General features: G+C 40.8%; 1 protein-coding gene across 2 annotated transcripts in view; it reads right to left on the bottom strand.

Annotated features, from left to right (window-relative positions):
• Nucleotides 1-1,686: 1,686 nt before the first annotated feature.
• gabrr2a (gamma-aminobutyric acid type A receptor subunit rho2a) overlaps nt 1,687-13,986 on the bottom strand; it is an 86,698-nt gene continuing 74,398 nt past the window's right edge. For both annotated transcript variants that reach the window (XM_057860190.1, XM_057860189.1), the window contains 3 exons: nt 11,571-11,723; nt 7,047-7,255; nt 1,687-2,197 (listed from right to left, as the gene is read on the bottom strand). In XM_057860190.1, the coding sequence (XP_057716173.1) occupies nt 1,862-2,197; nt 7,047-7,255; nt 11,571-11,723 (698 nt within the window). In that variant the 3' untranslated portion in view covers nt 1,687-1,861. The remainder of the gene's footprint in view (nt 2,198-7,046; nt 7,256-11,570; nt 11,724-13,986) is intronic.

Raw genomic sequence — 13,986 nt, forward strand, 5'->3', positions numbered from 1 at the left:
GATAGAAGGAACTACAGCATCAACCAGCTGGTCAAGGATGTCAGGGTGGAGTTGGTGGGCTGTTGGCAGAGGGCAAATGCTCAATTCAGTCCCCCAGTCACCATAACAGACAAGTCCGTAGAACGGAAAATCCAGGTGGCCTGGACTGCTCTGGAAAACTTCGCCTGGAACAGAGGGGGCATGAATTAGTCACCAGGATTGCCTCAGAGTGAGCAAACCATGCAGAGGACCGGACAGTCGGCATGACGGTCAACTGCACCACCTTGGGCTGGGTGCGGAGGCAGGATGGCTCAAACAGGACATTCCTTGGACCATCCACCCAGCTGTTGTTGACCTTTACTTGGAACCAGCAGGGGAAGTACACATTAATTATGAAGGAGACAATGTCCTACAGTCTGGCCAGGAGCTTGCCCTTAAGTTCATGACTGAAGTTGCTACCGACTGTCAGATCTCTGGAGAGAACCCTTAGCTTCCTGGCAATTTCAGGGAAGACAAGTCTCCCTGATATTCCTGACAAAATAGTGAAAGACCTCTCCTCAGACCAGCACTATGGATACAGGATCAACAAAACTATCAGAAGTGGCAAGATGGACAATGATCTTGCTGCACTGACAGTTGGCAAGACCGGACACAGCCGGTGGCTCACCACAGCTAACCTGTTCTGTGACTGGTGGTGCCGCAGTTATGGACTTAAGGGCAAGCTCCTAGCTAGACTGAAGGAGATTGTCTCCTTCATAATTAATGTGTACTTCCCCTGCTGGTTCCAAGTAAAGGTCAACAACAGCTGGGTGGATGGTCCAAGGAATGTCCTGTTTGAGCTGTCCTGCCTCCACACCCAGCCCAAGGTGGTGCAGTTGACCGTCATGCCGACTGTCCGGTCCTCTGCATGGTTTGCTCACTCTGAGGCAATCCTGGTGACCAATTCATGCCCCCTCTGTTCCAGGCGAAGTTTTCCAGAGCAGTCCAGGCCACCTGGATTTTCCGTTCTACGGACTTGTCTGTTATGGTGACCGGGGGACTGAATTGAGCATTTGCCCTCTGCCAGCAGCCCACCAGCTCCACCCTGACATCCTTGACCAGCTGGTTGATGCTGTAGTTCCTCCTATCCACCCCATCCTCCAACAGCCTCTTTTCCTGCAGGTAGATGCCATGCCTCAGGACACCCCGGAGGGTAGGGAGCTCAGTTTGTATCATCGCTTCTCCTGGACCTGTCACATCAGCCAGACTAGTACCAGCCTCATGCCTGGTCTTGGGACCCATCTCAATAGGAGTTATCAATAAAAAGGTTCAACAGTTCAATTCAAATATGTTCGGGTACAAAGTGTTCTCTTAATGATCTGTGATGGCCGGCAGCATGTCTTGGCATGTTAGAAGAGTAAAAGCTTTATTGGAAACTAAATAAGTTTAATTTTTAAAAGGACCATTTTTTTTATTTTTAAAGGGACCATTTTCAACTGTAGAAAATATCTGGTTTTAAATGGAGGTGATAAATATTGCATAAAAAATTACATATCTGAAAAAACAGGGTTTAGGCGGAAATGGTCAAAAATGCAAAAACGCCCAAAAAATGCTGTTTTTTCAATCAAAAAAGGGGGAGGTAAATAAAGTCAAAACTATTTTTTTAAATTTTGATTATGATCAAGTAAATATAAATCATAAGACAACTTGAAAACATAGGGCCCCCTCTCATTACTCAACTTTTTATTTCTTGACACACCCTAGTGCCCATTTCTAGCACCATTTCAATATACATTACACTGTAGTTTTCAGAACAACCAGTTTGGGTTGTGTTTATAACTGTCCATCCGTGACTTGAAGCACCAGATGTTTGAATCCAGCAAATCAGGTGCAAAACACACATTCAGCAGTAGACACACCAATAAATTAAGTTGAAAAAAATATATGACCCAGGAAAAATCATACGGGAGTATTTGTCAATGGCGTGTGTGTTTTGGATAATGTTTAGGCCGCGTAGGCTCTTCTTCTTCTTAGTGGTGGTGGACTCACTGCTCACTGACAGATGAACCACCATATTTTCAGTTTTCTCTGAAATGTCACGCATTTCTTCTGGCTCCTCCTCGGGCACCATGGGCTCTTCGGTGTAGCCGGCGAGACTGTTGGTGTCGGCCTCGCTGTAGGTACCGTCTAACATTGCCATGGTTCTTGTTTGGGAAATACCACATGTGCAGGGCAGTGACTATTAGGGAAGAAACAAGCAATTTAATGAGAAACATGTAAAGATAACATGACATTGTAAAAAAAACAAACAAATGCAAACAAAACTTATGTATCATGTAGAAAAAAATACCCTTTGTATGTACCTCCTATTTTACATTTATTGTTGCGTAACTCCAAAAATGTGTTATTTGGATTTACGCCAAAATTACGCATTATGTTATTTGAGTTAAAAAAAAAAAAAAAAAAAAAAAAAACACCAAAAGCTCTTTAAGTGTGGAAAAACAAAATATATTCTATCATTTATCTATTAGAGCAGAGGTGTCAAATGTACAGCCTGGGGACGGAAGCGTTGAAGCAAGAAATATCCTGGAAATACCCACATATAAACAGGAAATGATCCAAAATTGACAAGAAGTGACCCATAAGTATCTTAAAATTACAAGTAAGTGACGCAAAATTAACTCATTGCCTGCCATTGACAACGATAGACATCCAACTAACTTGAACTGGAAGCACTGGCCATGAATGCTCCTCTTTTAGTTCTATTGACGGCGCTAGACATCCAATCCATGACTGGTAGGGGCAAATTCATGTGCCCCCTCGCTGCATGGCATTGTGTGCCTTTTAATATTAGAGGAAAAAAGTAATTGTTAAGCATTGTTTTACGTGTGTGCTCTTACTCAATATAGTGCGTTAGCATATGGATGTACTGTATGTGTGTTCAACACGCCTTGTTATGACGTAATCCTCCCTAGCAGTTAGAGCTGTTTGGAGCGCGCCGATGCGAGCATGTTTTGTAAAATTGTGAATGCTCAAAAAAATACGCGCGTTTTGGCTGAATGTCAAGACCTGATTATTTCACCACGCACGGACGAGAGGTCGCCACCACTGCGCGTAAACCTTGTTACAGTGATATAGAGCAACTTGAAATGAAGTATAACTTTATTAACAGTTGTTTTGTCTGTAACAGAAAAGACTTCAAGTCTATCAATTTGCCTGAATTTTAAAAAATGTCACATCCAAACTGTAAAAATACACTCAAGGTACATTTTCTGACCATTTGGTACTGAAAAATAAAATGTAATAAAAGCAATTAATAATAATAAATTCAAATTGATTCGCAACATTATCCCATGAGGGCAATATGCCGAACAATTTTGACCGAAAAAAGAAAAATTAATAGAGCAAAAACGATGGACAGAGGGACAGTTTTATTTTTGCTGCAGGCAGTATCAGCTCCTTTGCTATGATGTGGGGTTATTATACACAGAGCAACTTGGTATGCCACCTTATATGATGCTAACAGTGCTCGCTGGTTTACTGACACAACACTTACAAAGCGGAACGACTGTTCGAAATATTCGGCACATTTTCGCTGAAAAAAAACCTTAAATGGCTTATCAATGTGATTGGGGTCTTTAAGTGACATATTAATTTATTTAGCTTAATGCTGTCCGCTGCAAACACGTTTAGACACAGTAAACAGACTGGTCTATCCTCGTCTACCACTGTGTTAAAAGTAAAAGCCAAAAGCCAAACGCTACATATGCTTACTCATATTTCCTTGTCTTAGCTCTTCATATCTCCAGTGCTTTTAATGTGTGCTCTGTGTGGTTCAAAATACTGCGCACACTCTGAAAATGAGAGCGCCACTGCCACCGACTGACTGAATGTGCAATTACACTTTATTATAGGATGACAAAAAAAAAAAAAAAAGTTCCCCTGAGGTCACATGTGCCACCCCCGGCATCGCTCTGCACCCCAATGAGAAGTATTGAGCTAGAGCAATGTTTCCCAACCAGCCACATTTCCTCATTGGAAAAAAGCTCACAGCACAACATCTAATAAAATGTCCACAACGGGTTACTTTAGTACCTTTTACCATATATTTTGCCTGTTACTATTTGTCATTAGCATTGGTAGCTGGTTTTTGTTTTGTTTTGATTTCTTGTCCAAATTAGTGACATTGTTTTTACTGTAACACACCTGGGGCTTGAGTTAGTTGTGTGGATTTTCTATTGAAACATGGCATATGGTCAAATCCCCCCCAAAATGCCATATGCTCAAAAAGGTTTGCGCACGCATGAATCCAAGCACATTTCCTTTATACATCCCAATTAACGTAGAACTGAGCTGGATTAATTGAAAAATGGAATTAATGAAACAGCTATACCTTTATAGACAATGATCATGTTATAGACATAGCGATGACATCCTAGTAAGATATAATATTCGATAACAGCAGTGGTGCCGGAAGTGGGGAGCTGAGGGTGCTGCAGCACCCTTGGTGTTCGGTAGATTTATGTTGTTGTTGTTCAAAATAAATCAATAAATAAAACATTTAAACAATAGCATACATATTTAACTTTGGGGATTAAATATATGTTGTTTTTTGTTTGTTTGAAACCTTGTTTGCTACCAGGTCATGTTCGGTAAGGCACTGTTGGAATGGAAACTGTTGAGAGGAGGCGTTAAAATGGCGCAAAATATGAATTTGTGATTTTTTTCTGTACGAGAACAGTGAAATTTTCTAAAATTCAATTCAAGGTCAAAAATGAAGATGATTATGATAGTTTAAAATCGTGTCCAGCAAGGAAAAGTTAGCTGCAGATTTAGATTAACTTCAAATAGTTTGCGTTGTAGCCATATTATTGTTTGTTGTTGCTGTTGAGCTATTGCCGTACAGAGCACTGTTAGAGGCTTATTGGACCATTTAGTTTTCAAATGTGTTTGTGTGTCATTGCGCCATCTGGCTGTGAGGATTTGCTGTATAATACACGGGTGCTTTTATTTCCAATATAAAAACTCCAACACACACACTGTAGGTGAAATAGAACGCTGTCTTTGTAATAGCCTAGTAGTAGTACTTAACTTATCCAGCATGCGTGTGTACTGCCATTGTGCATGCCTTGTATGGAGAAAAAGCATTAGCATGACAAATTTGGACCAAAACAGTTGTTTTTAGATTGGAAAAACAAAAGACAATCTTCAGCACCCCCTGTTGAGAGTGACTTAGAGCGCCCGTGGATAACAGTAACTACAACTTTGATATCCGTTTGATGAATGTTATTGCCTCTACTTGAGCATTTTCGGCAAGGCAGCTCACTCATAAGCCTCTCGTGTTTGCTTAATCTTTCCTGAAGAACACAAATGTTTGCTTGTTTATTTAGGAGACGTACACTGTAGATGGGAGTGATGTCGTACGTCCAGATAGTTTACTCCTTTGGAATTAAGCAGGGTTTTTTTCTGGCTTTTGGAAGGAAAAGAACTGCATTCATACTGAAATACTCTCTCGGTACCTCATGTCCGATTTAGCACATCGCTCCACTATTTTGGACATCTGCAACTTATTGAGCTTTTTCGCCTTCCTCCATAAAGTTCTATGGCAGTTGGCGATCTCAAAACCACCAAATAAATGGGGCATCCGATTGTTTGATGGATCATGTTCACTCAATGACATTGCCAGGACATATGATTGCTCAGTTGCCATTTGGGGGGCAGAGTTTGCGAAGGATACATTGAAGACACTTTGCCCGATGCCACAGTACAGACGTTTTGTTCCTCCACAGTCCCTGGTGTCACAAGTTCGGGGGAAGATTTGTTCCACGTGCCTCTTATGTATTCCATTGTCACTTCTAAATGTTGCCCAACTATCAACTGCAGCTATGAAGTTTTAAGTTCACTTCACTCTTGATACGCCTGGACTTTGCCGTCAAAAAGAACATATTTGTGCTTACGCACCCTTTGTACATGAGGCCCCTGATGATGTCAAACAGCACACTAGTTTACCAAGGTTGAGAATCACTGCATTTAAGAACCGTACACTATACCGTAGAGTGACAATCTGCTTAAGTGAGGCTACCGTAGAGCGCCGTCTCTCTCGGTCTTTGAGGACGTAATTGCTGGAGGAATTCCAATTTGGGAGACTTGCCAGTTCTGGCCGCCGCGACGTTCTGGAAAAATGTGGCCCAGATCGGATACATACGAATGTAACCCAGATCGGATTTGAAATGGTCCACTTCTATGCGACTTGTCCCGTTCAGACCGTCAAGTTAATGCCTCACTTGAGTCGGAAAAACATGAAAAAATCGGATTTGTGCATTAAGACCTGCAGTATGAACGTAGCCTTTGTCTCAAACAAGGTACGTCTTTCGTGTTTTGGGCAAGTCAGGTCAAGTCGAGTCACAGGGTTATGTCAAGTTAAGTCGAGTTAAGTTATAAGGTTATATTGAGCTAAGCCAAGTCACAAGTGTGTCAAGGTGAGTGGCATTAAGTCACAAGGTTGTCAATTTGAGTCACAGATTAGTCACGTTCTTCAACCATGTGCTACAAAGCACTCGTCTCCAACCCTGTCCTTAAAGGCCTGCTGTGGGCCGTGTTTTTTTTTCCTGCCGATCCAGCACTAATAGTTAAACCAATGAGGTTTCTGCTAAAACAAGCAGCACCTGACTTCAATCAACTGATTGCATTTGTAAAACATGAGATTGGTGAAAAAGTGTAGTCATCTTGTTTGGCTGGAATGAAATCCTGCAGCCCAGTGGGCCTTTGTGGAAGAGGTTGGAGACCCCTGCTACAAAGCACTCGGGCTTATGTTTTTAAGATCCTTGCAGTCTGTCACTGGTAGTCAAATTTGACACTCAATTTAACTGAGAATTTTACATCTTATTACACTATTGAGTCGAAACATTGAAAGCACAGCTCTTGGATGTGTAGACACACTTGTTACGGCAAAGTTGCTGAACGGTATCCGGACACCTCAGACATCAGACTTAAGTGACACACAAACTACAACTATCTTTCTTTTCCTCAGGACAGAAGACTTAGAAGACTTTTTCATAGTGTCGTACAATCAACAGAAATAAACCTACTTGTGATCGTGCCCGCTCTCTCATTTTACGTTCCCGACGGTCCTGGGCGGTGGACAGGTAATTGACTGCAGCATATTCCAACACAGATAAGAAGACAAAGACGAAGCTGACCCAGAGGTAAATATCCACTGCCTTGATGTAAGATACTCGAGGCATAGATGCATTCACACCAGTGATGATGGTGGACATGGTTAGCACAGTGGTAATACCTAGATATAAGAAACATAATGTTACTTCATGTTTTGAAACATTGCCCCCCAATTTTCACATTATGGCTACAAAGAAGAGAGCTGGTTCCAAAAAAAAAAAAAAAAAAAGCTTCGTTTTCATGGTAATTGCTTAACGTCTGTTGCCATTGGCAAAAAAACGGAGTTGACACACAAATACTGAGAGTCTCAAGGTGCAGTCAAACAATAAACCAAAACTTTTTAATGAATGAGGCACACACATTTCAGAATCTGACTCCAATACAGTGGTACCTCTACATACAAAGTTAATTAATTTCAGGACCTTGTTTGTAAGTTGAAATGGTTGTATGTTGAGCAGGATTTCCCCGTAACAATACATTTTAATTCCATTCATTCGTACCACAGCCCGAAAACCTACACTAAATCCTTCATAAATACTGCTGGTACTATTGCAAATGAAAATTACACAGCGCAAAACAAATAAATTATGAATAAAAATAGGAATAATGATATAATAATAATAATAATAATAATAATAATAATAAAACCTGTAATAATGTAACAAATTGCGTTCTAATGTGGCGAATGTGTTTTGTGTGGTGTACCTGACCGCGTGGCTGACGTGACAGATTGAGAGAGGACTTTTTACTTTCACTTTTCATGTTCAGCTGCGGTGGATTTACTTTCACTTTTCATGTTCAGCTGTGGTGGACAGTAGGCATGTTATGTTGCACAAGTTCTGAAATAAATGATTAAAAATCTGACAAAGCTGGCAAGTTTGTAGACATTTTACGGCCGTATCGCCTAGCTAGTTCACGAACGTGCACGCCACGCATTTTTCTATCATTTCCATCTTCATTTCAATGGTAAGCCTCACCCTTTTTCTTATTTACCACCTGCACTAACATTCTTGGAACCCATGTTGAGTTCTCTCATAAGAAAATCCGCCCTGCGTCTGTCTTGCTGGAAAACAAAGAAACTGCGGCGCTGTCTGGAATCGTCGTTTTTCGAGCATGTCGTCAGATGTAGAAATAAATGGTGAGTCAAATTTTATGTCAGATGTCGAAAAGATCATGTGTCGAAGTGATCGTATGTTGAGGTACCACTGTCTATACCTGACATTTTATAATCCAGTGGGCGTTTACTTTAATCATTCAAACCATTGGTCAATAGTTCTGGGGGTTGTCTGTGACTTCCCCTTATTTGATTATCAAAGACTTGAGCAAAAAAAAAGGGGATCATGTTACACCTTTGTGTTCTTCAAGAGATTGAGATAAATGGGCTGACTTCTACGACACCAATTGGTAAACTCGTATGTTAAAACTAACCAAAATGTGCATGCATGATTGCTTTGACTAAGAATAAAAGCCTACCTAATGCATATAAGTTAATATATAAATATGAGCACATAACACGTCACAAAAAGAACGGAGAAAGGAAAGAGAAACTGACGAACATCGGTACTTCTTTTTGGGTGTGTTCAATGTAGTTATTCAGATTAAGCATTGGAAAGAGATAAATAAAAGACATGTTTTTTCCCCATAGTACAATTCTTTATGAAATGCTTCATTGCTGTGCTTAGAACAGCACACAACTAGGTCTGTCAAAAAAATAAAATTTTTAATCGAGTTAATTACAGTTTAAAAATTAATTAATCGTAATTAATCGCAATTCAAACCATTTATAAAATATGCCATATTTTTTCTGTAAATTATTGTTGAAATGGAAAGATAGGACAGTAGGCGGATATATACATTCAACATACGGTACATAAGTACAGTATTTGTTTATTATGACAATAAATCAACAAGATAGCATTAACATTACTAACATTCTCTTAAAGCGATCCATGGATAGAAAAACTTGTAGTTCTTAAAAGATAAATGTTAGTATAAGTTATAGAAATTTTATATCAAAACCCCTCTTAATGTTTTCGTTTTATTAAAATTTGTAAAATTTTCAATCAAAAAATAAACTAGTTGCTCGCCATTGTTGATGTCAATAATTACACCATACTCACTCCCCAAACCCATGAAATCATTTGGACCCAAGCGCCAGCAGAGGGCGCCAAACAACAAAAAACAAGTAACAAGCGGACATTACACTGCTGTCATTTTAATCTGTTTGAGTGGGGCATGTGCGTTAATTGCGTCAAATATTTTAACGTGATTAATTTAAAAAATTAATTACCGCCCGTTAACATGATAATTTTGACAGCCCTACACACAACACACTACTGCTAGTGTTTAACAAGCGAAACGACTCAGCGCCTTTAAAAGGTAGCCCTACCAAGCGTCTCTGGCTAGATCAGCAGCACCCTTGTCACTCATTGTTAACTTTAACAAACTGCAGCTGCCTGCTGAGCAAGAACAGCAGAGGCTGTACGTGATCGGATCAGGACAACTCAATAAAATACTATATTTATTTATTTTGTAATTGGAAAAAAATCTGTGATGGACTGAGGACGCGTTTGAAGTGTGAAGTAGCCAAGGATCACTGTATTCTGTTTCCGCTCCCTCCCCCGCTGCTGCAATAGTGAGAGAGAAATTGTCATAATTGTATGGGATCAAAGTCATGGCTTGTGCTTGAATTTTGATTTAGGATACGGGTAAACATTTTCCTAAACATTTTTTTCTGGAAGCACAGACTTTCTCTAGCATGATTAAGATCACATATTGTAGAATATTGCAATACAATAAAATTACAATAATTAAAAGAGAAACCTAAACTTTAATTTCTAAATATGGAACAACAAACACATCATATTTACCTCATGCTTAATTGTATTTTAGTTTTTATGCTGATCACTATCAGCTCTATCACCTCTTGTCGTTCTTACACGGAGAAGGTAGGCGAGTAATATTACCCACCGCTTAATATAGACGGCAGTCTTCGTATAACAATTGGATGCTAAGGAAGTGAGCTCATGGAGTGCGCCATTGCCATTTTTAGTTCGGCCTGACGGCATTGTAAACAGTGGAGATGAAGTCGTGGCTTTCCTGCTCCTCTTTTCTTTTCCACAGTCATTGTTTACAGTTTATCATCTGGAGTGTAGAACGTGTCAGGAACCTATGTTTTGCTCTTATGATGAGTGCATCTGCCACTCCGCCAACCCGTAATTTTAAATGTGGTACCGGCTGGCTGGCTCGACTTGATTGCATTCACGCCATTTTTTTTTTAACCTTCAAACGTACTTCGCAATAATATGCTTCAATTCAGTGCCCATTGGTGGTCCTCCCATTGTGGATTACACTCAATGCTGACTGAACTGGAGTATATAAAAATGCTTAGAGGAAGATTAAACCCCTGAAGTGTGAACTGTGTGGTACCCCAAGTCACAGAGACGCTAGATCAGTTTCATTTTAATGACATTTCCCCCTGTCAAAACTGTCGCCACTTCCAGGAGCGCCACTGTTATGCACAAGCAGTCCTGGTTGCGGTATGCACTTCCAGGAAATATACGCAGCGCCACACCATATGTTTCTATCTGTTATTGTGTGGTGAGTGCGCAAATGAGCATCGATTGTAACATCCCAAGTAACGATGTCAGGCTTCCATTGTTGGTAACGATGTCAGGTGTCCGTTGTTGTTTTCTAAAGATTGATTTCAATCACAACTCAGCGACTGCTCGTAAAAGCCGAGCATGCTCTCCCTTCACTCTCGCGGTCTACATTCACGAATCCAGAAAAAAACGGAGTTCCCGACCCCTGGTCTAGAAGGTGTAGTAATTTCGAAATTTCCCGGCGGTGAGTAATGAGTTTACGGTTCAGAGGTAAACCACACAGACGATGACCTAAAACATGAGGATGCTCCTTTCTACAGGTGCGTAGTTTGCGCAAATGCAGGCGTACCTTATAGAAGCAGGGGGGCCTTAAACGCACCTTAAACGTAGTGTGGACAGGTATAAAAATAGTCGGCAAAATACCCCGGAGAAAATGATCTGTTCTAGTGTAGACGTAGACTCAGCAATTTCGGTCAGGACCGAGTAAGTGCACGGGAAGTGGCATAACTCAATCTTGCCCCCTGCCTGCACACCGGCTTCTTTTTGACCACACGTGGAAGTGAGTGACAGACGCTATGATTCTGTTTCCGCTCCCTCCCCTGCCTGCGATGAGGCTGGCGTCTGATTGTTCGTGAGCAATGTCAGACGCTGCCGCTTGCTCAACGCCCGGCCACGCAAGTCCCAACTTCCTTAAGAATGATCCAGTGCAGAAGGTGACCCGTACAGTCTTGTTCCTCCAAACGATTCGTTCAAAAAGAACAAATTGTTCGCGACCGACACAACACTAGTATTGTACATTTGCTCCAGAAAGCTTGCTATTTATTTATGTATTACCAAGGGAAACTCTGGCTGGCACAGCCCGACGGTCAATCCAAAATGACACCCATGATAGCATCACCATTAGTGTGGCAGGAAAATATGTCTGTAGCAGAAAGAAGAAGATGTGGCGTCTCAGCGTGAAGTTGATGTACAGGCGATTGTACCAGCCTGAAAACACAGAGAGAGAACAACACAGTTGGACGTGCATAAGGATCAGAGGTGGGTAGAGCGGCCAAAAATTTCAACCACGTAAAAGTATAGTTACTTCAAAATAAAATTACTCAAGTAAAAATAGTCATCTAGAAAATTCACTCAAGTACAAGTGAAAAGTATTCAGAGAAAACAATAGGAGTGATGAGTAACTGCTTATAATGTCTAATTTACAACTATTTTTAAAACAATAGTATACTTTTTTTCAAAGCACAATGTCATCTCTATGAACTGTTATTATTAAAATACTACACTGCTGGCCAAAAGTATTGGCACCCCTGCAATTCTGTCAGATAATGCTCAATTTCTCCCAGAAAATGATTGCACTTGCAAATGCTTTGGTAGTAATACCTTCATTTATTTTGCTTGTAATGAAAAACACAAAAGAGAATAGGGAAAAAAAAAACATTATCATTTTATACAGAACTCCTAAAATGGGGTGGACAAAAGTATTGGCTACCTACTTGGTAGCCCAAACTTAAGACAAATACCTGCGAACAACCGGTTCCGGTATCCATCATTGAGTTTCTTGCAATGCTCTTCTGGAATTTTAGACCCTTCTTCTTTGGCCAACTGCTCCAGGTCTCTGAGATTTGAAGGGTGTCTTCTCCAAACTGCCATGTTCAGATCCCTCCACAGGTATTCTATGGGATTCAGGTCTGGACTCATTGCTGGTCACTTTAGAAGTCTCCAGTGCTTTCTCTCAACCCATATTCTAGTGCTTTTTGAAGTGTTTTGGGTTATTGTCCTGCTGACAGACCCATGACCTCTGAGAGTGAGCCAGCTTTCTCACACTGGGCCCTACATTATGTGGCAAAATTTGTTGGTAGTCTTCAGACGTCATAATGCCATGCACACGGTCAAGCAATCCAGTGCCAGAGGCAGCAAAGCGTTTTTGGCTTTCAGACGCTGACGGATAGTACGGGTTGACACTGTTGTACCCTCGGACTGCAGGACAGCTTGAACTTGTTTGGATGTTAGTCGAGGTTCTTCATCCACTATCCACACAATCTTTTGTTGAAATCTCTTGTCAATTTTTCTTTTCCGTCCACATCTAGGGAGGTTAGCCACAGGGCCATGGGCTTTACACTTATTGATGACACTGCGCACAGTAGACACAGGAAAATTCAGGTCTTTGGAGATGGAATTGTTGCCTTAAGATTGCCTATGCTTCCTCAAAATTTTGCTGTCAAGTCCTCAGAGAGTTCTTTAGTCCTTTTTCTTTTCTCCATGCTCAAAGTGATACACACAAGGAGACAGGACAGAGGTTGAGTTAATTTTAATCAATTTTAACTGGCTGCAAGTGTGATTTAGCTCTTGCCACCACCTGTTGTATGCCACAGTCAAGTAACAGGTGCTGTTAATTACACAAATTAGAGAAGCATCACATGATTTTTCAAAGGGTGCCAATACATTTGTCTGGCCCATTTTTGGAGTTTTGTGTGAAATGATAATGATTTAATTTTTATTTCTCGTTCTGTTTTTTCATTGCAAGCAAAATAAATGAAGATACTACTACCAAAGCATTTGTAATTGCAATCATTTTCTGAGAGAAATTGAGCATTATCTGACAGAATTGCCGGGGTGCCAATACTTTTGGCCGGCAGTGTATAACCCAGAGAATTGCATGAGTCCCTCTGATCCGACTCTCAAGAAAGTCCAAAGTCTTTCCTGTTTTGGGCAAGTCGAGTTGAGTGACCAGGTTATGTTAAGCCCAGTCGCAGGTTTTTCAAGCCGAGTCAACAGAGGTGGGTCATAACACTTTAAATTGACACCTTTTGAGAAAAAGAGAAGTTTTACCTCACAATACTTTTACTTGAGTAGATTTGTGAGACACTACTCTTACTCCGCTACTTTGGGCTACACTAGAGTTGTTACATTTTTAGAAATAATGAATAATTTGTTAACAGCCGCAATCTGGCCTGTGCCTCTTTACTACCGTTAATCCGAGCAGAGATTTGTGTACGTCGCCCTCTAGTGGTTGGGCGCCATTACTGGTATGTTTGCACACCTATAGACCCCAATCACCAACGTCACACAATCACGTGATCGCTGTGTTGTGCCGCCATATTGTCCGTCATTGTGTGTCCATATTCTCAATGGTCTCAATTTATCGTGCAATTTATAGTGCAATTCATGGAAGCCCCGGTGCTTTCAGATGCTGTAAACCCATTGGATGTATTGCATAAAAGGCGTTATGTGGAAAAGCTTCGGTCGATCC

This window comes from Corythoichthys intestinalis, chromosome 15 (genome assembly GCF_030265065.1).
Source record: "Corythoichthys intestinalis isolate RoL2023-P3 chromosome 15, ASM3026506v1, whole genome shotgun sequence".
Taxonomy (NCBI): Eukaryota; Metazoa; Chordata; class Actinopteri; order Syngnathiformes; family Syngnathidae; genus Corythoichthys; species Corythoichthys intestinalis.